General features: G+C 39.6%; 1 protein-coding gene across 4 annotated transcripts in view; it reads right to left on the bottom strand.

The window, feature by feature from the left end:
• The window catches only part of SLCO1A2 (solute carrier organic anion transporter family member 1A2), a 44,192-nt gene that overhangs the window by 13,719 nt on the left and 3,157 nt on the right, over positions 1-27,316 (bottom strand). The window contains exons 1-7 of one of the 4 annotated variants that reach the window (XM_042468700.1): positions 21,636-21,769; positions 13,876-13,986; positions 9,098-9,239; positions 8,125-8,257; positions 6,597-6,703; positions 4,140-4,286; positions 1,710-1,808 (exon numbers count right to left, since the gene is read on the bottom strand). In XM_042468700.1, the coding sequence (XP_042324634.1) occupies positions 1,710-1,808; positions 4,140-4,286; positions 6,597-6,703; positions 8,125-8,257; positions 9,098-9,239; positions 13,876-13,986; positions 21,636-21,662 (766 nt within the window). In that variant the 5' untranslated portion in view covers positions 21,663-21,769. Of the gene's footprint in view, positions 1-1,709; positions 1,809-4,139; positions 4,287-6,596; positions 6,704-8,124; positions 8,258-9,097; positions 9,240-13,875; positions 13,987-21,158; positions 21,242-21,467; positions 21,578-21,635; positions 21,770-27,316 lie in introns of those variants that run through there. The other 3 variants (XM_042468699.1, XM_042468701.1, XM_042468703.1) reach the window with 3 other exon arrangements.

Below are 27,316 nucleotides of genomic sequence, written 5' to 3'. Positions count from 1 at the left end.
CTACTGTCTTTGACTGCTGATTATGGAGGAAATGTTGCATTGTTTTTTTAAAAAATTGCATTCTGGAAAAGATAAATGCACAGTGGGATCCCTATAACCTCTGGCTGTATCCACGCAGCAGCTATCCCCTCCCTTCCTCCTGAATAGTTTTCTTTGTTTGAGTAGTTTAAAAAGGTGGGGAAAGGGGTAGGAAAACATGGGAGAATTACAAATGGAATAAATGGTTGTTTGTACTTGTAAAAATGCACTGAAGTAGGGCAATTTCCTTCACAAAACAGCTTTGCCTGGAAGCACCTGCTGTCAAATAGTGAAAATCTAACAAATGGAAGCAAAAGAAAGAGTGCTGCCCAGTGCTTTCAGGGGAGTGGAATTGGACAGGATAACATCACACTTTGTGTTGTGTAAAACACAGAGCTCAAAAGCTTAAATCCCAGCACAATGTCTTGGTCCAGTGGCTGGTGAGACCCCTTCCTTCCATATTCCAATTGCCATTGCTCTGACCTCATGTGGAGAATAAGAGCAGCCACGCCACAGCTTCATCTTTTCTTGGCCCAACAGCTAGTGAGAGTCCTTCCTTACATATTTCAACTGCCATTGCTCTGCCCTCAAGGGAAGAGAAGAGCAGCCAGACACAGCTCCATTGTATCTTGGCCCAGTGGCTGGTGAGAGGCCTTCTCCCCATTATTATTATTATTATTATTATTATTATTATTATTATTATTATTATTATTACCACCCCACCCATCTTACAATTATTATTATTTTTAATTAGATGGTTCCCTGCCCTCAGGCTTACAATCTAAAAAGACATGATACAAAAGGAAACGGGAATGGTGGTGAGGAAGGGGATCAAGTCCATGTTCCAGTTGTCATTGCTTTGGCAACTGAGGTGGAGAAGACCAGCGAGCATCTGGTGGATTTAATGCCCCCCCTCCGGTGCCAACCCTTTTTTACTTAAATGTAATGTTTTATTTATATTATAAACCCTAGGGTATAGAACTATCAAATTAATTATTTGTAAAATGTCCTGAGTGCCTTTTTGTTTAAAAAGCAGGGTATAAATACTCTAAATAAATAAACACTAGAGTCGGAAAAGGAGCCGGTATGGTGTAATGGTTTATGCATTGGACTATGACTCTGGAAACCAGGATTTGAACTCCCACTCAGCCATGGAAACCCACATTGGGTGACCTATGGCAAATCGCACACTCTCAATCCTCAAAAAACTCTAAGATAGGTTCACCTGAGGGTGGCCATAAATCGGACGTGACTTGAAGGCACACAACAATAACAACAGCAACATCTGAAAAGTTTAGTTTGTGTATTACAGCTCACAGAAACCTCCACACCAATCAACCACTGCCCTTACTGATTGAATGATTCTGGAGAAGGTTGTAGACCAAAACCAAGAACCCTTCAAGCTCTGATATAGCTGTTGTTGTTTTGCTATAGCCTTCTGAAATATGACAGGCTCCCTTCATTTGTGACATTGTTATATTATATAGTCATACAGTTCATTTCTACCCCACCTTTCTTTCCTTGTGGAATTCAAAGCTTTGCCCATGAGCTTTCCATTTATGTTTAAACTAAAGCCAGTGCAGATTCATGACCCTACTGACATGGAACCCACCAGCCACTGTTGCATCTCATAATGCAAAACAGAGTGCAAAATAGTGACTGTTAGTGGCTGATCATAACAGCAGAATTACCTGAATTTATGAATCCAACATCCACATACAACTGGGCACAATAGGAACCAATCAATAAGCCTAACAATGGGCCCAACACTGTTGCTATCTGTAGGCATCCTGAAACAGAAGGAAAGATTAAAAAAAAAGATGTGACATTGGTTATTTTCATATTTCATGTTGCTTCTTTCCAAACATTTGTTTCATTTGCTGTCTTCAGTCACCCAGAGGCCTTCCTTATAATGGGAAGACAGACTTATGTTGATACTGAAATGCTGTGGTTGGCTTCCCACATAATAATAATAATCATAGCCTATATTATAATCCCAATTCAGTTTTCAGAGTGTATGGAGCACATTCAGAAGGAGGTAACAGAGGATTCAGGTCACCCAAAATTTGTAGAAGTACAGAAACTCTGCCTTTTTTTTAAAAAAAACAAAAAACCCTACAACATTACTATCAGGAATGAGGAAATGGAACAACTTTAAAAAGTGGGGGGAGGGATGTATGGATTTGAAAATATCTACTGTTCACAAATTTCTATCAGTTTTCATTTGCTCATCCAACCTGTTCTCTCTTGCTCTGGGCAGCCTTATATCTGAGAAGAGTGTTCTTTTAAAACCCTCTAAATATGTCATAGCCTTTTGTTGCTCAGTTGCAGTTATTGCATGTTTTTGTAAGAATGTTATATAAAAATTTGTTTAATTGCTTTTGAAGTTGGAACCCAACACTGTGTTCCAAAACCAGTTTTTGTTTTTTGGGGCGGTTGCCATGCACACGCCACAAGTGTGTAAGTGATGCACAGCAACGTCTATATGCTGCACGTCGCTTACATCAAGATGGTAGTACATGTATGGACGGGACGCTGCCATTAGGCTGCCGCCGTGCGTGCTAGGGTTAAGGACCATGCGGTTGGTGCGTGGTCCCTAACCCTAGAATTGGCAGCAGTACACCACTTTCAGACCATCTGTCCCAAGCCATCGATACACCACACCTTCCCCATAGGTATATGTTGTATATGAACTCATTTTCTGGATGCAATCCCTCCCTATCCGAAATAACAAGAGGAAGTACGGAAGCCAATGAGCAAAAAGGAGGTAGCATTAGACTTCAAGAAACTCTAAAATTTTCAGAAGGACAAAAACTTTGTGGAGGGGATGCTTAAGCAGCAGGAACTCCTTAAAATGTTCATTGAAGACTGAGCATGGTCAGTGAGCATGGAGTACTGACTATTGTGGATAAAATGGAAAAATATATAGTGAAAGAATGGAATGGCTGTCTGATTCAGCTAGACTGGAAAATAATAGCCCCAAGATTTTGTTACAATAAGCATAACAATACCTACACAGCTTCCTAAGATAAAAAGAATAAGTATATATCAAGAACCATTTTGCTTTTTCAGTTGTCTATCTCCTTCCTTTCTTCCTCCCTTCCTTCTCCTGGAAAGCCTACCCTCTTGAAATTGCTGCTAGCCTCTTGAAATTCCTAACTAGAACGGTTAGATTGGTTCTTCCCCTATTTTCTTTGGATGTATCTGCACTATACTTTAACCTTTCTATTAAAACTTGGAATATGTAGTTTTGTAGAATTCTTAGAATTCTGTGCTAAGAGAGTTTTAGTGTCCTTTATACCAACAATTTTAAAGCCTTTATCGAACTTCAAATCCTAGGAGGCCATAGGAAGGAGGCATGGTAGTATCAAGCTGCTTTATGTGTAGTGCAGATAAGCCTTTTTTTAGTTCTTATTCTTCTATTCATTTTTGTTTGGTGAGGAAAGAAATTTTAAAATATGGATGCTGTATTTTAACTTTTAACAGTAGCTTATAAATTTGTGTTCTATTTTTGTTTTTTAGTCAGATTCATTTTATATATTTCTATTGTTTTATTATAAGTCAACTCCAGACTTCCATGTGTGGGTGAAAGGGAGAACCAAAATAGAATAAATAAGTGTATGAATCAAGTTTCAGGGGGAAAACACAGGATGCAGGATGGAGACACTAAATGCTCACTAGTAAGTGGTGAGCATAAGACTGTTGGGGGGAATCATGGGATGGAAAGGAAAGAAATACAAGATTGCAGTCCTATGTAGCCCTCCCTGGGAATACAGTGCATTGAATACAGTGACATTTACTGCTGAATATATTAGAACCAATATAGTGTAGCTGCTTGACATTGGACTATGACTCTGGAGAAGCGCATCATTATTTATGTCGACCTTGGGCAAGTTACATGCTCTCAGGCTCAGGGGAAGACAATGGCAAACCCCCTCTGAACAAATCTTGCCAAGAAAATTCCATGGTATGACTGTCTTAGGGCTGCTATAAGCTGGAAACAATTTGAAGGCACACAACAACAAAGAAACAAAAAGCATATGTGGGAATGCATTACAAATGTTTATAGAACCTTTAAAAATACTTCAGTACAAAGCAGGGCTATTATTGGCAAGTCTTACCAATGTAGAAAGGTGAATTTTCTGTCCTTGCAAAATCTTCTACGTATGAAATGCCTAAAGGTGCGATGGGAGTTTCACCAATTCCTCTGATGATGTTTCCCACCAAGACAAACACCCACATTGTAGATCTAATCTTTTTTTCACATTCTGGAAAGGAAGGAAACAAGCAGAAGGACTTTTTCTGCGATCGCTCTCACTTTATGGAATGGCTTGCCAGATGAAATCCGTCAAATTGCCAACCTTGAGAGCTTCAAGAAAGCTGTCAAGATGGATCTCTTCCACTAGACCTTCCCGGAATAGATCCCAGCCATGTAACACTCCCCTCACAGTCATATACAAGCGAAGACTCTACCCACCATTATTTTATTATTGTAGTATTGTTTTTAGATTTTTATCGTCTGTAATTTTAATGAATGGAATTGTTTAGTCCTTTTTTAAGGGGGGGGAATTGTATATATTGTATTTTTTTAAATTAAAAAAAAGGTTGTACGCCGCTTTGATTGTGGAAACAAAAAGCAGGATATAAATTAAAGTATTATTATTATTATTATTATTATTATTATTATTATTATTATTTACAGAAAGACAAACATCCATAGGTTTGGAAATATTTCAGTGCTCCTTATATATCAGTAATTTACTATGAACCTAGCCATATAAATGCCTGAAAAAAGGCCCCAACAGAACAAATAAGAGGTCTAGCATTCACTTAGGCACATACCACATTCATGTGCACATTCATGCATTGCTCTGTTTGCATTGTGCATGCTGGCGCCACTTCTGCAGGACTGAATGTGTTGTATTCCACTGAAGATGGTTCAGTGAGCAGCAAGCAGTCTCTCTCTCACACACATACACACAGTAAAATGCAACACACACAGGAGTTTATCAGACAAGGGGGATTGGAAGTACAGTCATCCCTCCATATTTGTGGATTTGATATTTCCGGATTTGATTATTTACAGATGTCATTAATATGTTCTCTCTAGGACTGTCTAGGTCCTCCAGTGAAACTCTGTGGTCAACTTTAACTAAAAGTTGCACTGAAAGACGATTTGTAGCTACTCCAGTGCCATTCTATGGTCAGTGTATGTTGGACATTGACCACAGAGTTGCACTGGAGGACCTAGAGATTCCTAGAGAGGTGTCCTCTCAGGTAAAAATAGTGTTTTTGTTATTTGCGGTTTTTCCATATTCACGGGGGTCTTGTTCCCCTAACCCTAGCGAATATGGAGGGATAACTGTATAATCCGATGGCAATCTGAACGCAATCATGGGGTTTAACATTATTGCGTGATAACCCACTACACACAAATTCAGGCAATGGGAAGTCAGTCTGAACACAATCATGTGGATTCTCGTTATTGCGTGATAGACTGCCACACGCAAATTCAGGCAATGGCATGCTATTTTCGGGCAATGGGGAGCCAGTTTGAATGCAATGCATATTCATGTAATTATGTGAAACTAACGATTTTAAGTGAATGTGTTTTGGCCCCACTTTCCTTTCATTCAAATTTAAGAGAAATTCCTCTCATTTGATAAACTCCACTCACACACACCAAAGCTAGCCTCCTGTTCTCAGGCATCATAGCAAAGATTTCCCAATAGGAATAAACAGAATATTTGAAAATATTTGCAAAATGGTTGAAAATTTTCCCCCCAACTTTTAAGAAACTGACAAACTGGACTGACAAGAAGCTGTGCAATACAGGATTTATCCTGCACAAAATGTGCATGGGTTTGTTTTGTGCAGAAAACATCATTTTCTGCATAGATATATTATTTTTCCTGCCCCAAAAATGGTTTTCTGCACAAAACAACAACAACGGCATTTTTAACAGGATAATTCCCAAATTGAAGATAGACTTCCAAAACTGCATGATTTTCAAAGACTTTCTCACAGCCAGAAGAAAATGAATAAAATTGCTCTTTGCTCCCTTCAAGGAGAAATTTGGAATCATTACATCCCTTGGGTCCCACCATCAGTGTTGAAGCAAGAGTGAACTCCAAGCCAGTTTGGTTGCTGTATATGAAATGGAACTAGGTTGTACCATCCAAGTTGCCAGATATCTTGTGGCAAAATGTCCCACTGTTTAAGTAAGCCCACTTTGTGTGGGTGGGTGATCCTTCATGTGAATGGTAGAAGATATAGGACAAACAAAAACTATTTCTTCATACTGCACATAGTTAAATGATGGAATTCATCACCACAGGATATTATAATCACTGTCAAGTTGAGCAGCATTAAAATAGGATTGAACAAATGCATGGTGGAGTTATATGATCCCTGTAACCAGCCTCAGTCAGCAGCTAGCTGCAACATTGTGGACTTGCTTAACTTTCCAAACAGTTTCCAAAGGCAGCCTCATGCAGAGTGTGTTATAATAATCCAAATGGGTTGTAAACAAATGGAAAAAAGATAATAAATTCTGGGTTCAAAGGGGGAAACCTCACCTTCTGTAGGTTGCTCAGTAGGAAGAGAAAACAGGCTTTGATTTGTAAGGCAAACAGCCATGCTTGAAGAATTTTCAGACAGAGAAACAGTCTTTTCATATTGGTACCTGTTGAATTAAAATAATACTTCTTTTCCTCAACATGACAGATCATAGCAATAACAAGAGCAAGAGCATTTACATTTCTATACCATTTAATAATGAACTTAGCACTCGCTAAGCAGTTTACAATCTGTAAGCCAATTGCCCCCAACAAGCTGGAAACTCATTTTACTGACCTATCAAAGGATGGAAGGCTGAGTCAACCTTGGAGCCCTGAGACTGAACTCACAATGTTGTGGCTGCAGTACCAGCATTTAACCTCTGTGCCCCCAGGGCTCCTCATTCCTTCAGGAGGGTCACCCTGACCTCTGAACAACATTGTTAGGGGTCTGGAGCACTAACACAGTAAGTGTGTCACCAGGAAGTCAACTTCCACTAGACAAATTCCATGAACCTAATATCCAGATCCAAATTAATTGTACAAGCACACCTATGTATCTATGAAAACACATAGGAAGCTGCCTTATACTGAGTCAGAGTGCAGGTTCATCTAGCCCAGTATCATCAAATTTTCACTGGCAGTAGCCCTCCAGGGTTTCAGATATTCTTTCCCAGTCTTACCTTAGCTTCCAAAATTAGAGAAGATCAGATATTCCAAGTAGGGATGGAAAAATATTCAAAAATATTTGAAAGATGTTTAAAAATGTGTTTCTGAAGTGCTGAGAATCCCTAATGAGAAAAACTGTGGATTGATGATAATCTTTGCAGTTTGGGGTTTATTCTATGCAAAATTCGCATGTGGTTGCTTTGCATAGAAAATATTCTGTTCTGCACAGAAATATTGTTTTAGCACACGCACGCACACACACACACACACACACACACACACACACAACCAGATCTGAATTTTGTGCAGAATAAATCCTGAAACTTTATTATCCAGTTTTTGAAGACTGTCTTGCAGAGAAATTGCATCAATTACTGATTGCTTCCTTAAAGAAGAACATTAATTACTTATCCAAGATGGTATGTAAAGACATCTGTCAATTTATTAGACAAACCTCAGTTCAGCAGAGGTTGCCCATTGCTTTTTCATTTTCCCCCTTCATTGCCCCCTATGTTATTTTGAATTGTATTTGAGGTGACTGGTAAGTACTGGTCAGCATGCACAAATTCAGTGTTATGTAACTGGGGTAGAAGGAGATCAAAATTCCAACAGAAGGACATACAGTCAGCCCTTCTTATCCACATTTTTTAATTGATGGATTTAAGCATCCACGGCTTGAAAATATTCCATAAAAATATAAATTCCAAATAGCAAACCTTGATTTTGCCATTTCATACAAGGGACATCATTTTGCTATGCCACTGTATTTAATGGGACTTGAGCATCCATGGATTTTGTTATCTACGGGGGTCCTGGAACCAAACCCCAGTGGATAACAAGGGCCCACTGTATTCCTCCTGCCATGAATAGTGGGACTTACCTTCCCATCAGAAAATGAGGCAGCCCTATCAAGAAACACCCCAAACCCATAAGTGCACAGCCAAGTGCAATTGTACGTGGTCGGTGAAGTTTGGCTCCCAAGTAACTCACAAAGCCTATCACAAGGAAGTCACCTGCAGAAAGAAAGAGCACCATGTGTGATCCGCCAACATTAAGCAACTTGAGGTCTCATTGATTTTAGGATAGATGTGACATTAGAGTCACAGAGTCACAGCACTGGAAGGGGCTCTGATGGTCATCTAGACCAACCCCCTGCTGGAATCATCTTGAATTCTCTGGCTGGCTCGACAGTCTCATTGACCAATATCCAACTGCTAATCTCAATTGAAGGACAGTGAGATTCACAAAGCCAATGGGATTTATAGAAGTGTTGACTTAACATTCAGCAGTTGACTCAATGGATCTGTTCTAGTCAGAACTAGCAACTTGATGGAGGTCAATGAATGCAGACAAAGTGAATGGAGATTGTGGTTATTCCTCACAGTCCTTCCCAACTACAGCCCCCAGTCCTATTCCATAGATGTGAATGCTGGTTTGGATCTTTAAATTCCTTCACAGCTCATGACCTTATGATCCAATTTAAAGCTATCAATGGAGTGTTACTCAAAGAAAAGTGGAGGGTGGCTCAGGAGGGGGTTGTGCTATCTTGCAAGGTAACAAAGGCCTGGTGGTCTTTCCAGGAACTGACAATGAACAAAAGATAATACCCACTATCTGTTTTGCGAAGTTGGGGTATAGTGTGACCACTGCAATACTGAGCACAGGACTCCAGAAATGTTACCTAGGTTTGCTTTACCTTGTTCATATCACAGTTAAACATACAATTAAAAAAATCCTGATTTTTCGTCCACTATATTTTTTACTTTTTAATGATCTGTACCCATCTGTTAGCCTAAAGTAGTATTTTGGGTTCTGCATCTCAAACCACTGGCTAATCTTATCCAGAAGCATACCCATTTCAAAACTTCCATTGATAACTCCAACCAATGAAGCAGGGATGTTGAACCGCCGTTCAATCTGTGTGAGCATGCTGTTCACATAAGCTCCAGACATGGTTTTGGTCAGGTAGGCAAATGCTAATGCCACCAGAAATATCTGGAAAAGAATGAGTGAAGTCTATTAAAAGAAAAATATCAGGAAGAACTGGAATAATATAATAGCAAGGTTAGACAGTGTCAGCTTTCATGTCAGTGGAATGGCCGAATCTATCAAAAACAGGTTCAGCACCTTGGCTATTTTTTTTAAAGGCTAAAAGTTGAATTCACCACTCCCACTGATTTGGAGTCCACCAACCATCATGGAGTTAGATAAGAAGAGGACCTCTCTTTTTCTTTTGTCTGCCTTTGGAAACCTGTTAAAATGGACTCCCTGATTCAAACTATTTTTGCCATATTTAGAGGTGAATAAAACTGGTTAGTTTGACTTTCTCCCACATTATTTTTCAAAGCTCTAGGGATGAAATCCAACTGTTAGTGCCACTTAGAATAGGCCTATAATATTAATGGGATTTGCAGAAGTATGCTATGCATCTGAGGAAGAAGACCAAGTTTACAAAAGCTTATGCTGCAACTTCTTCCACATAGTTCATTTCAAATGTGCTACAAGATCCCCTTGCATACTGATATTCCAGATGAACATGGCTATGTCTCTGAATTTTACCATATATGATGAGTTAGTCAAGCCAAAGATAGGTGGTCCTAAGAAACCACTGCAAATGATCTGAAACACTTGCAGTTAGGCATGAATATGCACAAGGACTGGCTGTGTGCATTGACAATATTGGGTTTTAAAAGACTAGTAGCTGGTTGAATCCAGGGTAAGGGCAATGCTGAAATAGACTAGGCAAGAGCAGAGCTAAAAGCAGATGCTTTTCAGTGCATTCCTGTGGCTGAAATCAATATGGCCCTATACAGACAGCCAAAATAAAGCTGCTTCAAGTCACTTTGGAGGTATGGTGTTTCAATGATGCATGCATCCTAAGAGTCTGGAAGCTGCACCAAAGCTGCACTCCAGTCCTTAGGACTGGAACATGGCTTTGGTGCGGCTTCTGGACTCTTAGGATGCATGTATCATTTAAACAGCATACCTCCAAAGTGACCCGAAGCAGCTTTAATTTGGCTGTCTGTAACAGGCCTAAGTTACCTCACATGACTGTGGTTTAGTGCAAGGTGAACAAAAGGGAGTGGCTGTGTGAGAGAAATGGTAATAGGTTATGGCTATGAAATTGCACTGCCAACAATCTGTCATTCTACCTCAGTTGAACAGAGCCTGTGAGGGAACAGTTCATGGAGAAAACACTTGCTCCAGAGTCTGTTATGTGTACCAGTGAAGCAGTGAATCCACTGCAGGCTTTAGTTTGAACTTGAAAGAGCAGATTAATATGCCCTACCACAATGCAGGTTTATCACCTTGTATATCTCCTGTAAATGTCAAGATTCCGCTGCCTGGTGGCATGGAAACCACTAGCCACCACTGAAGGTGGATGGATACTTTGGCCGTGTTCACTTGCCTGGCTCCATCATACATGTAGAAGGGTGGCACATCAAGCAAACACTGTGAGAAAAATATGCCACTGCTGCCTCCTTAAAAGTGCCAAGCTAAAGCCCTCACACAAAGCGATTCCTCAAAGACATCTGATACTGACCACCAGCTGAAATTCCAGCTTGTAGCAGGAACAAATATACGCAAACACTCTGAGCTGGGACTGAATTGGTCTTGTTAATTGTTTAGCTGAATGTGTGAGAATGGGAAAGGATAACATGGATTTGCAATTCTCTCCCTTTTCCCTTCCCCCGAAAAGCACCCCTGCTATCCTTGCGTAATAGTAAAGCTAGGCATGGCAAGGGTCTGCTTGACATGTAGTGAGAAACAACAGTATCAGATTTAATCTCAGAGTTAAAGGAAAGGCCCTGGAAATTCGGTACACTACAGATTAAATTTAATCCCATTAGTTCCACCTGCAGATCACAAACAAGACAAGCTGCTGGCACAAGCTCAATGCTCCGTTGCAGTACCAATCCTAGAGTGCACACATACATGCAAAGAAGTAAAATTATTCCCTTAAAGACAGCTGATAAACTGTATGACCACAAATGTTGCACCTCTCCCCCATTTTCTCAAGAACAGTGTTCAACTACAGGGAAAGAAATAGAGCTAGCAGCTAGAAAACAGCCATGTGGTTAGCCTAGCTCTAGGACTTCTACCTCTTACCCACAGGCCAAGTTGAATTGGTAGGTTCACCTTAGGTCATCATAAGTCAGTAAAGACTTGAAGGCACACAACAACAAGACCCTTAGACAAAAAGGTGACACCATACATGCCAGTGTATTTTAACTTAAATATCTTCTTGCCACTAACAAAACTTAGAATTCAAATTACAAGAGAAGAAATTCCACCTAAACATTAGGAAGAGCTTCTTTACTGTAAGAGCTGTTCAACAGTGGGATGGATTGGCTTGAAGGGTGATGGATTCTTCTTCTTTGAAGGTCTTAAAACACATGTTGGATAGGAATCTCTAGGAGAAACAACATTTTTGACTATGGGGCTTTGGGGCACAGGGAGGAACCCACACAAAAGCTGGGTAACCACCAGAGGATGATGTCATGTGGAAGGGAGCATGGGTATCCAGACCAGATTTGGCCCCAAGACTTGAGGCTCTGCGCCTGGGTCCTAACCAAAGAGGTAGAGATGCTTTTGCAGTGATCACATCAATCTTGCTCGGGTATTCAAAACTGTAGTAATAAATTCCCAGCTTTGGCATATTCAAGAGTCCTGTTTATAGATATTGTTATAAGTTACTTGATTGGAGCAATATGCCACAGCTAACAGTCCAAGGTCAAGAAGTGGAGAACGTTATTCAGATGCTAAGGAAATAACAAACCAGATAGAAGCATACACAGAAGAATAGTCTGGATCACTTTCCAGGTGTCAAATGAATCAAGGTGTCAGAGCTGGCAAGAGTGTATTCTATGAGCATTGATTCCAGCAGATGAACTCCATTTGCAGCTTGCTTTTCCTACAGAGGCTGACTGCTGAGTGAGGGCAGTTGGAGCATCTCTGAATGAGCTGCACTGATGTCTGCATGTCCCTGTGTGGGACCACTCCCCAATCATTCTACATTGCTACCAGCTCAAAAAGAATATTGTTTAAAATCATTCTAGATTTCTTTGGGGGATATAGGGAGTGGTATTCAAATAACAGACTAAAGCAAAGTAAGAAATGTTAAACCAGAAGGGATGGATTTGGGAATGTATTTTGAAAAGTATAAAGCTGTGATTATTATAAGAAATGTTATGCTTGTTGGCTATAGTGTATTAAAATTAATAAAAAAATTTTTTTTAAAAAGACCTATACTTTGCATACAACTGGACATGCATAGAAGCCTGCCCATGTGAGCCACAGACTATGTATAAAGCTGCTAGGCAAGTGATAGATTAAATTATTTGTTCCCACAGGAGAGAATAAATAATTTAATCTTTTTTTTTTCCTTCCCACTACCAGTTGGGGAGTTTTCCAAGCAGTCTCATGTGGAAAGAAAGTTTTCAACCGCAGGGCAGTCTACCCCTATGCAATATCTGTGGGAAAGAAGTCAAGGTTTACTTTCTGGATACTATACAGTACTCATCTCAATGCCAGTTGTTGGAGAATGCAAGCAAGAAGGTGCTAGGTCCCTCTTATAGCATCTTCTTATCAGCATCTGGTTGGCCATGTTGAAATAAGTAGGCAGTAACGACTGGCAAACAGATTTATTCAAGGAGCTAAACTGTACTCCCAAATGGGTTCAGCACATTGGATAGCTCCTTTAAAGTATAGTACAGACTTTTGTATGGAACCAAAGTAACTGATCTCTGTGTGTCTATTGAGGCTGGTGTACTTTGGCCACATCATGAGAAGGCATGACTCAAAATAATGCCAGGAAATGTAGAAGGCACTATGAAGAGAGGATGGCCACATGCCAGAGGGCTAGACTCAAACAAGGAGGTCATGGTCCTGAACCTGCATGATCTGCATGATAGAGAGATTGCGATTAAGGGTTTTTGGAGATGTCTGATTCACCATGAGCTGAGGTCAATTTGAGGGAAGTTAACAGCAAACAACATGCCTATTGGGATCTCATCTTACTATGTCCTTTATAAAAATGGCCACCACGACTTAGCTCTGAGTAGATATGTGTAAGACTGTGGTATTACAATGTGCCAAATGCTAATTCCTTTATAAAGAAAGCAGACTTTAAAGATTCAAATAGATATTTAGCCAATGTTCTAAATAAAGCTGCAAACTAGAGAAATTCTGAAATATGTAGGTGCCATTTTCATCTAGTTTAGGTTTGAGATACATGAGCAGCAGTGCTGCCTTCCCAACAAACTTTTCTGCTTGATTAAAAAAAATCCTACTTTGGACTCTGTGTTTTAATTGTATTGCAACAGCACATCACAAGCAGTGTACAGGAGAGCAGAAGCAATTGAAAGCAGACCATTCCTAGACAGAGCTTGACATTGTGGCTGCGGGATTCTGAGAGTTGTAATCCCAAAAAGTCATTTTTCAAAACTCTGATCCTGGATGAATGTTCCACTGCCTGCTCTGCAAATGGGTTTCTAGGCTTTGACAATGATCCTATGGTGCATGAGTAAAAGGTGGTTTTTGAGTTCTTCAGAATCTTTCCCAATAAATCTGTGCAGAAGCAGGTGTAGGAAATGAGTTTTCACCAACAAGAGAAACAACATCCTGATACCTTTAACTTGGAACAACATGATACAGATGACTTCTTCTTAGCTTGTTTCATCTTGCTTTTTGAATCAGTTGTAGTATCTTCTTTGTGGTGATTTCTATCAGTCCCAGTATCCTTTGGGAAGTAAAAAAAGAGTAGCATGAAGCATGTTGGTCATAAAAATTTCAACTTCAAAAACTTATACAGATATATAGGGTGATTTTATGAGTGATATTATTGTATCAAAAGATCCAGATAGAAGGCTTCTTCAAAGCTTGGAAATAAAGAGTTGCATTTAGTTAACCAAAACTAGTTACTTTAGTGGAGGACAAGGGTGAAATAAAGTCACATTTCAGAAGTAATATACAGTAATGAAGAAAGTGAAGTTGTTTTATTAGTGTAACCATTTCCAGTTACTGTATTTTCAAAAGTTACCTTCAATAACAATTTTTGAGGCATTTTGATAGGAATTTTTCAGGCTTTACACCTTTCTCTTGTGAATCCTAAAGGGTTTTGAGCTCTCAAAAGCCCACAAAAAGTAATAAAAATGCAACATGTAATGCAACATGTAATATAACAAGTTACTTTTGAACATTTCAACCAATAATGGCAGCAGGTTACTTTCCAAACACTGTAAAAAATAACTGCAACCAATGACCTTTTAAAAATATGTTTAAAGTATATTTTAAGGTGAAATTGACTTTGCTCTGCCTTTCCTTCAGATTGATAAGAGTGCAGCCTGCTGAGAGAGTGTGATTTGCCCAAGACCACTCAGTGGGTTTACATGGCTGAGCAGGGATTTGAACGCTGGTCTACACAGGCATAGTCCAGTGCTCAAACCACCACACCATGCTAGCTCTCTCTCAAAGGTACTACAAGATTCTTTTGCATACTGATATCTGAAAACTCTGGGTCCTCTTACTCATCTAGCCACATGTAGCCATTTCTCCCTCTCTATCAAGGGAGATTATGTGTTTCATATTAATAATGTTTTCTTTTCACTGGAAAGCACTTTGAGTGAAAATTCCAAATACCAAGGGGCCATTCACACTACAGAATTATAGCACAATCATTCCACTGTACCTGTCATGGCTGCATGCTATGGAATCCTGGGACTGGTAGTCCAAGGATTCTGGCTGAGAGTTCTAAATGCCTTTACTAAAAACGCCAGCCCAAACTACAACCATAGTAGTTAAAGTGGAATAATACTGCTATAATCCTGTAATATATATGGGCCACACCCTCAATATATGTATTGATGCTTTGGGGCTATCACACATAATGGCTTCTCCCTTTTGAATTTGTCTGCCCCCTAATATTTGATGAAGAGGCCTTCCAAGTGTGATAACTAAAATGGGGGTACAATGAACTGGGACAAGAGGAAGGATCTGCTCAAACTTCAGCCCTGTTGTCTGTTGCAACTAGAGTAGATCCACTGCATCAGTTGATTTTACATCAATGTTGAGTTACCAAGTTACCAATGATTTGATGGGTCTGCTTGAACTAGGTTTAACATTAGATTTGGGCCTAAATTGCCACACCGCAAGTGTTGTTACACTCTTTGAAGGCATTTTGTTATATGGCAAAAACCTTGATTAGCCAGGCACTTATTTTATGAGCTTTATTTAGATTTTTATCATTATCTACAACATCTGTTTTTATTACATTCCTGCTGCTTTGCTGCATTTTATTGCATTTTATGACTGGTTTGAATTGCTCTTAAATGCAATTAAATGCACACCTGAGTGGTATGTTATTACAGAAACATAGGATAAAAAAAATTCTGTGCAGGCAGGCAGGCATCAGGCAGACACAAAAATCAGTTTTGGAAAAGATGTGCAGAACATCTGAGCAGCAGCAACAACAGCAGCAACCAAAACAAAGTTATTAGGACCCATGCAATCTATGCAGAATTCAGAGGCATAGCCATGTTAGTCTGAATCAGTATGCAAAGGTTTCTTGTAGCACATTTGAGAACAACCAGGGAAAAGAAATTGGTAGCACAAGCTTTAATATACTTCTGGATCTGATGAAGTAGAGAAAACTAGGAAAGCTTATACTACCAACTTCTTTCTCTCAGTTAGGCACAGTACAGACTGCCTAAAACGGCTGTTTGCAGGTGACTATTTTAACTCCGGAGGGACACCACAGCTGCCGAACAGCACAATGTACCTCCGGTGTAAAAAGAACCCAGTATTTCCAGGTTCTTCTTGCAGCACCCGGGTTACGTGGCGAGTGCAACTGACGCACTCGTGATGTAACAGACACGCAGTGACATGCAGACACTGAATGTCACTTACATAAAGATGGCAGTGCCCATGTGGACAGGATGCCGCCATCAAGCCACTGCCATTACATACTAGGGTTCCGAACTGTGTGGTTGCTGTGTGGGCCAGAACCCTAGTATTGCCGCCATCATGCCCCTTTCAGCCCATCTGTCTCAGGGCTTAGTTTCCAAGGTGCAACAAGATCCCTTTGCAATCTGTACAGAAGTTGGAGAAATTCCTTTTTGGACTAGAATGCCCAGAATGCTCTAATGCCTGTGGCTTTTGGGTTGTGTAATCCAAAAGGTAATCTTTCCAAGGTCTGCTTCTGTCCTGGAATAAAAGTTTAGCACTAGTATTTTTAGTTCTGAAAAAAAAAGGTGGAGGGAATGAACAAGAAGAAGATGAAGTAACTCTGCACTTCAAGGCTGCAATCCTCTGCACACTCAAAGTGGCAGCTGGTGGCTGCCATTTCAGTGAGGCAGTGACTCTGCACCACACTTCAGGTTGAACTATCACAGGTGCTTCCACCTACCTCCAGAATAGATTCAGCAGCTTGGATTGGTCCTTTAAGGTTTACACTGAAACGCAGAGCAAATTTGCTACTGCCAATGACATGGAAGCCATCAAAGGCTGCTGTACTCCATTAAACAAAAGGGCACTTGCTTCTGAGTAAAATTCATTGGACTGTCCTCCCTCCAAATAAAATTGAGGGAGGAACAACATCATCCAGCCAAAAACAATCTAATGAAGTCTGAGTATACACTGTGGAATAGAATGGCATGTCTACTGATGGCAAAAATGAAAAATGGGGATGAGAAGGCAAGGATGGATTGTTGGAGCACCAAACAGAAGCAATTAGTCCATGTTGCAGAAATGCATCCATTAATAACCCTCATACAAGCAGATAAAATGAACAAAATCCTACTGAGTGACTTGATCTGACCCCAATGAGCGCTCTAGTGTGTTGTGGAGTATACTAATGCCCCATGTCCACAGAACTGTTTGTGGGTTCCAAATCATGGGTATTTCCAAATGGGCTTCTCCAGATGGGGCAAATGTGTCAGGAGGTTTTGCCATTTGCTGTGGTAGTTCTCTTTTCTGAACTATATTCTGCCCATTCCTTGCATCAGCTGCAACATTTTATTCCCATCCTTAAATGGATTTCTTTTTGATTCTGAGATAGATCAGAACAAAGTCTTCCTCTCTGTTCCACATTTCTTTTTTTTTAATTCAAAATTTATTTTAATACAAACACATAAATAATACAACACAAAACATATATATTCTAAAATGCACAACTGCTCTCACATAAAACAGAGATAACACAATAAAATATAACTACAATTACATGTTCTAGTCACATACTTCCCAAGTTATCCATGTAAGACAGATTATTTAATTTAAAGATTCTTCCTTATTATACTCTACTGCATAAACCTCTAAATCCAAAACTTTATGCTTAGATAAGCAATTTGAGCCTCATGACCTTACTTAGAACTATTAATTTGATTATATGTCAAGCAATAGCTACACTGACAAATCTGTTCCACATTTCTTATTTAAAAAATTCTATAGTGATATCAGTTCATCAGAAAAATGGCACTTTTGCATTATAATACTGTAACTCAAAAAATAATAATAATTAACATTCAAAGACAAGAAAATTTGCCCTTCGAACCACCTCAGAAACTCATGCCCCAGTCTTCAAACACCTTTGAAAGAGCCTAAATCCAAGAAATTGCTATAAACAGCCCCCCAAAAGAATGGAACATGTGGACAACACTGGCCATACCCAAGGGCCTATATTGTGAAAATTCATACTTCTTTACAGCAATCTGGGAGAACCTAATATCTAAATATTCAGAGCCAAAAAAAACAAAACAAAAAACCCTGTATATTTACATGAAGTGGAATGTTCCTTTTGAATAGCTGTTAACCCTCCTAGCATGAAAAAATAATAATCTCCACAAGTGGAACCAGTTTAATTAAACAATTTTTGTCTTGACCTTTTCCTTTTGTTTGCTTAAAAAAACATACTATGGCAGGTGACTGAAACTCAAGGACATTGTTTACAGCTCTTCTACACAATTTAAAAGACCTTCCTTGTAGGTCTAGTTCTGTGTCAGTTCAGCAAATGTGACTCTGAGGAAGTGAAATATCCTCTTTGCCTGAGAGTGTCATGAAAGAGAAGTAAAGCAAGGGCTGAAGGTGAAGCAAACCCACTTCTCTTAACAGAGCAACCAGAGCAACCATCTCTCATTCTAGTCCTGCAGTTACATTTGCCTCCATTGCTGCTAATGGGCTAAGATGTTTTAATGCTCTCTATGTGTTTTCCAATGATAAAGAAAGGCTGAGAGCTTCATGCATGACGGAGAGAGATATAAGCTAACAGTATATGCCAGGAAAGGAACTATACTTTTTAAATATGTCCCTATCACCTCTCGCATGCTGTTTAACAGATAAACAAATAACAATACCCATTTTTCAAAACCAGAAGTGGACCTCTAGCCATTGAGTCCTAGTGAGCCACTCCGAGTCTCAGTTCCAGGAATATAATAATAATTCTGGTTTTATTTTCATTTTTAATAGTCCATGCAGCCACCAGAGGGTCTGAGGGGCTTAAAATTATCTCCTGAACTCAATTCAGTTGCTCTCACCATTTGTTACAAAGGCATAACCAGAGGGATGGAGGAAGCAAATCCTTTCTAGATTCGTTCCCACTCCCAAATCAGTTTTGATGGCACTTAACAAGCCTCTCTCCTTTCCCATCCTCAGTTATCTGCAGCTGGCCTGCTTGTCTTCTCAGAGATGGTGGGGAAGACCATCTTCACTCATTGCTTCCACTAGATCCCTCCACCATAGCTGGGGAAGCAGTTGCTTTCTCATCTTTTGCCTGTCTTCTCTGGCTCTCCTCTGGCATCTGACCACCTTCTCTATTAAAACCACAATTTTGTTTGTCTTCTTTCTTTAGCAATATGAACCAATACACAGAGACCCGCAGTCTTGGGGAACCCTATACCATGACTGCTAAAAAGACACAAGAATGAATGCTACAGCAAATCAGGCCTGACCTCTCACTAGAAGCCAAGATAACTAAACTGAGGCTGTCAGGCTTTGGGCATATCATGAGATGATGTGACACATTGGAAAAAACAATAAATATTCAGTAAAATGGAAGGCAGTAGGAAAAGTGAAATACCATACACAGTACAGGAGGATTGATTTGATCAAGGAAGTTGTGGCCCTGAATTTGGAAGATCTGAGTAGGGCAGTTGATGACCAGGATTTTTGAAGCTTTCTCATTCATAGGGTCACTTGGTCAATTTTGCTTTCCCCATTCCAACTGGAATAAAATGTATGTGAGCTTTTCTAAACATTCAGACTAGTTAACAATCTATGTGGGAGCAAACATAAAGAAATCAATATGAGGAGTCTTCGCCTTAACATGCTTTGAGTCCAAACCAAAGCTTTGTAATCTGATGAACCCTGATGAACTTGGGAGTACATCACGTGAACATGGTGAGATTTTTCTTCTGAAACAAACCTGCCTTCCAAAGCAATTACTCAAAGCTTTTTCCCACACTTTTGCTTACAAAGAGAAAGACGCCATTTACTCAAGGATGTGAAAGAGAGACATTAGTGTAAAGCTCTTACTCTGGTTAGTCAAAAAACTCTTCCTTTGGATCTGCAGGAAGATAATTGCATAAAAGAAATGCCAGAAGCACAGTCAAGCCATAGCAGCAAAATAAAATGAAGGATACTAGATTAAGGATGTAATGTAGATCTGTATATACAACAAACATATTAAATCCCTTTTGGGGGGAAGAATGTTCTTTGGATTCAGATGCTTTCTCTTTCATTGGGCTTTAACTGGCTTCATAAATTGACTATCTCAAGAGTTCAAAAGTAACAAATACAGAGAAAGAAAATGTTCAGAGAGCAGGAGGGTTGGGATGAAAAAGAAAGTGGCACAAGGTCCAGTTCTGCTGTGGAAAGCACCAGGGTCATTTTCAATGGGATGCTGGCAGGAACTGAAAAGAGTCTAAATGTGGAGATTGCAGTCTGGCTAAAGCTGGACAATGGAAGCCTCCCTCTTTCTTCTAGGCAGCTTGCCTAGTGGGGAGGGTTTGTGGAAAGAATAAAATGGTTGCCCACATGAGCATTATGGCTCTGAATTTACTCAGGAATGAATGAATGAATAAATAAATAAATGAATAAATATGCAAAAAATAGGGCTATTCCTCTACATGATGGGTCTTAATGACTGATGCCTAGCAAAAGGAAAAAGAAACACTCAACACTTGGCAGATTATCCCTCAAGGGTATTCAGTGGCCAATCAGATAAGGTATCCCTTCAGTCTGGTAGTCAGCAAGTGGCATGGAAGAAGCAAAAATTACTTGTTCAGACAACAGAGCCCAGCATCCCCAGCCTACAATAGACAGCTCTCCCCCAATCCTACCATGCCCAACCTCATAGCAATTTTGATCATGAAAATCTGACTTTCTGAGAATACTATGGTTAAGCCTTGTTGACTCTGTACCACTGCATGTTTGAAAGAGATGGCAAGGTGTTCTGAGTTGCTGCTCAGGCAATTATTTGGGACATTTCCATGGGGTATTCACATAAAGGGGCTGTATCTTAAACTTCTGTACCCTGTTACTATTTTAATCACTTGATCTGTTAGTTCAAAGAAAGCCAGAGAAAGGATCAACTAACATCTAGGACTTGACAGCATGTAACTCACTAGCTGCAGGGAGCTCCGAGGCATTTTGTTTTAAGTTATATTTTGATGAATTGAAACTTAAATTTAAAAAGTAGGTTTCTAGCTCTCATGGCTATAAGATAAATATGAAAACATAACAAGGTATACTGTATTTCTTGTACTGAACAATTTACCTGGCTAGGAATGAACCAAAAGCATTAGTAACTTTTCTTTAATATTCCTGTCAAATAAATTCCCTCCCTATTCAGAAATGATTATCTTCCATCCAGTCTCTTTTCTCACACTGATATCCTCATGCCTTTACAGTTATTCATACCTCATTCATCCTTCCAGTAGGAAATCAATTCGTCCCCTCCTCAAATTTAATACTTCTCAGTGTCTCCTGGGGATAAAGACAGCGTAGTCTGGAGTGCGGCAGCAGAGATGCAAAAACCAGGGCAAACCAGAGGGAAAAAATGGCCTTGAATGTACTATTTTGTCAAAAGAAGTCTGTGAAACCTTTGTTTCTTTCAGCAGTAGCCTGCTGAGTGAGAGAAGCAGAGGATCTGAGCCAAATAGCTACGCTAGAAAAATGTTCTGTGCAAGAAACTGCCCATAGTAGACAAAAATATAGTTCATCACCCACCTTGATGCTCTCACCCATGTTAACTTCAGTTTCCATTTTAGACCAGGATCAGACTGTATACTACCTGTAGGTCTTCCTCACTCTCTCTTCTATTTTGTTTTTAGCCAAGCTTGTAAATACTGAGACCCTAATACTCTAAACAATGTTAATCTTCAGGTCTTTGATTACCTTGATTTCTGGCCAGTTCACTGGCATTAACCCCTGACAGGATCCAATTGTCACCTTCTCATGTTCCCTAAAGGCAAAATGTGGGCATTGAAATCAATGGTGCATTTAGGTAATTTTAGTGTGGCCTTAGTGATATCACACACACACTTTAGATGACAATGTGTCCTTCAGTTCTAAGTCCACTGCTGAGTAGGGCCTCTGATGGCACCAGGAATTGTGATTTCCTAGTAGCTCCAATTGCATAAGGTCCCAGCTTCATTTCCTGGTATCTCCAATTGTATAAGGAAAATGAGACGTTGCCTTATATCAACATGGACTATTGATCCGACTAGCTCAGTATGAGCATGTTGGTCACTATAGCATCTCCTACAGAGTTACTGGCAGGTTCTTCAGTGTTACGAAACCTGTGGATGCAAACTTTAAACATGTTACAACCCTCATAAACAGGATTTCTCATATTCCTCAGTCTATGATTATGTTCCTAGATTTCCGGTTTAAAACAGACACATCCAGAATAGACCAAGAAAGAAAGAAGAAAAAAAGAAAAAAATCCATGGTTGGACTCTTCCAATGAAAAAATGTCATGAAGAGAAGTCACAGACCACAGTTTGGTAGTGGTTCAGCATGTGCTTAGCATGTAGTAAGTCGCAAGTGCATTTCTTGGTATGTCCAATTGCATAAGGAACACCAGAAGTTCTTACATCATTATAAACCATTGGTCTGACTAGCTCAGTATGTTGGGGTGCCCATAATACCAGGGATAGGTAGTCTTGGCCTTCCAGATGGTACATTGCTGCTCCCATGATCTTTCACCATCAGCTATGCTGGCCAGGGGACTGTAGGAAAGAGACATTCAGCAACATCTGAGGGCTTATATTGCCCCACTTCTGGCCTATAACATGGTTTGGTAGTGGCTTTCCAGGTTTTACTATCATTGCTACCAGAAAGGGAGAGGCCTGATTATAGATGGAGTTTCAAGCAAAGGCTTAGAATGTTACTGAAAAAATGAATTTCATAAAATGGTAAAATGACCTTATAGCAGGGGTGACCAACAGTTAGAGGTTGCAGATCTTCAATGTCCCCAAGGAGGAGCATTGCCCTCCCCACCACACATGTAGGACATAGAAAAGCTGCACCCTTGCTTCTCTGGAAACAAAATTGCATGTGTGTGTGTGTGTGTGTGTTCCCAAATGTCATCCTTACTCATAGGGGGCAATGGGGAGCAATTTTGCCATATTTTTGTCAACTTCTTGTTGCATTTAGGGTCGATGTCCTGTTGCATTCAGAAGCAAAAATCCCTCTCCTCAACTTTTTACAAACATAGACCACACACAATACACAATACCCTATACAACAATTTGACATATCTTCCCACTTTCCCTCTCCTCCTCCAACCCACCTTAGACACTCCAACAGATACAACACAATACAATACATGTCCCTCCTACAAAACTATAAAAAACATTTAACATATATCTTACTTCCTGCTCCTTGCAGCCTTGCAAAAGGTTTTGTTTCCTTTCCTTTCTTTTAGTTAATCATAAATTCTCCTTCTTATGTTCACTTCACATCATATAAGGTAATTCCTTCAAATCATAACATTCTACTTTACTATCCGTCATTTTAATAATACCTTTCAATTTTAGCCTTTAGCATTCCATTGTTAAGTAATTTTGATCTTCCTTCTACTAAGTGATATTCATTATTCTTATTCAGCATCACTTATATCCTGATTTTAAAATCAATCTTACTATTCCCATTTACAAAATTACATCAGTATTACATTCTTCCATTTTTCTCTTATAAATCTATAAAAAATTTCCCATTCTTTCCCCACATCTTCTTCTGTTTTTTATCCAACATGTCAATTTGTCCATTTCTGCAACCTCAAATACTTTTATCATCTACTGTTCCATTGAAGGGGCTTCTTCCAATTTCCAGCGCCTTGCGTATGTTATTCTTGCACATGTGAAAAGATAAAATAACAATTTCCCAAATTCTTTATCCAATTCATCATTTATCATACCTAACAGAAAGGTTTCTGGTAAAAATGTTATTGGGATTTTTAATTCAATTGTTATTATCTTATAAATTTGAATCCAGTATTGTTTGGCAATTTTACATGTTCACCACATATGAAAGTACGTGCCAATGTCTTTCTTACACTTCCAACATGTTGGATTATTGTTATTTTTTTACACATCAATGCGATTTTTTGTGGGGACAAATGCCACCTGTATATCATTTTATAAGTGTTCTCTTTTAACTCTTGGTTAGCTGTTACAACCAATGCTTTTTGATGAAGGCTTCATTCAGAGGCACTGTAATAAAGAAACTATTAACCTGATTTATTTCCTTCTTTCAGTGTCTCTTAATGAGGTCTTTACCAAAAGGAGAATACTATTAAACCTTAATACTATTGCTGTATTAAGGTTTATTCACTCATTCATACTCCACTCAGCCTTGGAAACCTACTGGATGACCATGGGCAAGCCCATGCTAGGATCACCTTAGAAGTCAGAAACTACTTGAAGGCACACAACAGCAACCACAACAGTAACAAAACAACAACAAAAACAAAAACAACAACAAGTCATTTCACCTAGCCTGATAGGTGGGAGCATAGCATCAGGAGTCCCATCATCAGTCATGGCATCATAGCCAAGGAGCTGAGTTCAGTTGAGAAGGCAACATAAACCCTTTTCCGGTGTTCAAAATCCCACTTACCACTACAGCACATAGAATCATAGAGTTGGAAGAGACCACAAGGGCCATCCAGTCCAACCCCCTGCCATGCAGGAAATCTCAATCAAAGTATCCCCGATAGTTGGCCATCCAGCCTCTGTTTAAAAACCTCTAAGGAAGGAGACTCCACTACACTCTGAGGGAGTGTGTTCCACTGTCATACAGCCCTTACTGTCAGAATGTTCCTCCTAATGTTGAGTGGAATCTCTTTTCCAGTAGCTTGCATCCATTGCTCCAGGTCCTAGTCTCTGGAGCAGCAGAAAACAAGCTAGCTCCCTCCTCAATGTGTCATCCCTTCAAGTATTTAAACAGGGCTATCCTATCACCTCTTAACCATCTCCAGAGCCATGGCATGACATTGAGCCCATCCCTTGACATCATCCCTTGCCCTATGATATAGTCCCTTCTTGATCAACTTTCACTAGCAGGGAGAGCACTGGTGGCACAGTGGTTATATGCCTGTACTGCAGCCACTTATTCACAGACCACAAGGTTATGAGTTCAGTATCAACCAGGGGCTCATGCTCGACTCAGGCTTGCATCCTTCTGAGGTTGCTAAAATGAATATACAGCTTGTTGGGGGGCGATTAGCTTACAGTTGTAAACTGTTTAGGAAGTGCTTAAGTGCACTAATAAGCGGTATAGAGATGTACTTGCTATTGCTATTGCTATTGCTATGCACATATATCTTCCCTCGCTCTACACCCCAATCTGTGATTAAATGAGAGAACCAGGGGTTCTGTGTGACATCAGAGGTGGAGCTTATGTACAAATATAAGTGCAGAGATCAAGAACATTACCTTTTGGATTATAATTCCCAAATTCCCCCAGGGGGACTTGGCAATGCAGTCAAAGAAAGTAACATTTCAAAGTTCTGCATAAAGGACATTTAGAGCACTTGAACTTGGCTGAGGAACACAGTGAAACACAATTGTTTCAGAATTACATTATGCAGATACTCCATAAAAGAATGAGTGAAAGATATCCACCTAGTGCAGAAGCATCCTAAGAGGTACAGAAGATGCTGAAGAGAATCAGCTATGGAGAAGATGCTGATTAAAAATAGAGGAAGGATAAAGGAGAAAAGAGAAGGAAGCAAAGGGGCAAGATATCAGAGACCAAAGAAGAGTGAAAATGGCAACCAAACAAATGGAACAGTAGACATATATGTCTACTCAAATGTTCATCCTACTCAGCTCAGTCTGGTTATTTCCAAGTAAGGAGGTACAGGATTGCAACTTATTCATCAGTTGCCTTGTGTCCTGACCTGGAAAAAAGGCAAGGTATTAAACAAACTAACAAACAAACAAACAATATATTTGCACAATGCATTTCAATCCAGTAAATGTCAAACTACAAGAAAAAATATGAATATCCATTCAAACACCAGCTAGAAGCTGGGTTCAACTGCAAGCTAATTAGCAAATTAAGTTTATAAAGTTACTTTTTTGGACTACATTTCCGAATATCCCCCAATTAGCATGGCCACTGCTGTCTAAGGGATTGGGACAGCTGTGATACAAGAGCCTTTCCAGACTCTGCTAGTGATAGATAATAGTGGTTTAGAGCTGAAAGAGTTGTTCCCTGACATAATTACTAATCAACTGGCTATTTTGCATGGTATTTAATCTACACGATAAAGAAATCACATGTTTTAATGAAGATTAGAGTCCAGAGTCAGCCAGTCAGACTTGATTTTCCTGATCTGTAAGAGAGGATTTCAATTGTATGTTACATAATGGCTTCTCTACTTCCCTGGCCTTTGACAAGCTCAGAGGCAACAATGCAGGAGGACTTTATTTCCTTTGAACAGAAGAGCACTGGTGACATCTACTGTGTTAGAAAAATCCAAGAGAAATTTAAGGAGTATTTAAAAAGACCCAGTGTTCTGAAGTATAAAATAACACCACCACAGAAAACAAAAAGGCTTGAATTAACTCTAGGAAGAAAAGGAATCTGCTGCAGGCAATAAGCATGTAAGTCTCTGTTAGCCTTTAAAAGGAGCAGCAGCCTCTGGCAAGGAATGCTGTTGTTGCATGGAAATTAGCTGCTTTGCATCTTAAAAAAACTAAAAGGAAGGAGGAGAGAGGGAGTCAGTCTATCCCCAATGCACCTTCAACACTGTGAAACTCAAGGGTCATTCAGATGTCTTTTTTTTTTTTAGTGTGATAATGGCCTGTTACAGACAGCCAAAATAAAGCTGCTTCGAGTCACTTTGGAAGTATGGTATTTTAATGATGCATGAGTCCTAAAAGTCTGGAAGCTTCACCAAAGCTGCACTCCAGTCCTTAGGACTGGAGCGTGGCTTTGGTGCGGCCTTTGGACTCTTAGGACGCATGTATCATTGAAATACCATACCTCCAAAGTGACTCGAAGCAGCTTTATTTTGGCTGTCTGTAACAGGCCAATGAGAACAATCTTACTCACACATTCCAGGTTTGTTACTCACACTATGAAACTGCTTCTATGCACATCTCTGTGAGTTCAATTGCTCACATGTGCCAGCATCTGAATAAAGTTGTCCATGATGCAAATGTATTGAAGGCATGGAGAGTTTTATCTCAGGTCTATTCACATCGGTTATTCACACTGCCGATGATGCAAATCTTTTTTTAAAAACTGAAGGGGGGGAATGATATTGAATATCCTAGATTAACTGGGGCATTGGGGAGCCCTCCTCCCCAAAACATTTGAAATTAATGTGAAAAACAAAGATTCAACTCAGATAATTTTCACTGTCTGAATAACCCCCAAAACGTTTAAAACTAGCATGGATACTAGGGAGATCCTGTTGGTGCCCACTTTAGATTTATTTTGTTCTTGTTTTTAGATTGAGAAGAATCTGTGTGCAATCTGCAATAGCATCTTTAGACACTAGATGCCCTTAATTTACTTTGGAGAAAGGCTAAGGATTAGAGATGGAAAGAACATTTTAA

This window comes from Sceloporus undulatus, chromosome 5, assembly GCF_019175285.1.
Source record: "Sceloporus undulatus isolate JIND9_A2432 ecotype Alabama chromosome 5, SceUnd_v1.1, whole genome shotgun sequence".
In the NCBI taxonomy this organism is placed as follows: Eukaryota; Metazoa; Chordata; class Lepidosauria; order Squamata; family Phrynosomatidae; genus Sceloporus; species Sceloporus undulatus.
This window is presented reverse-complemented; position numbering and strand designations above follow the sequence as displayed.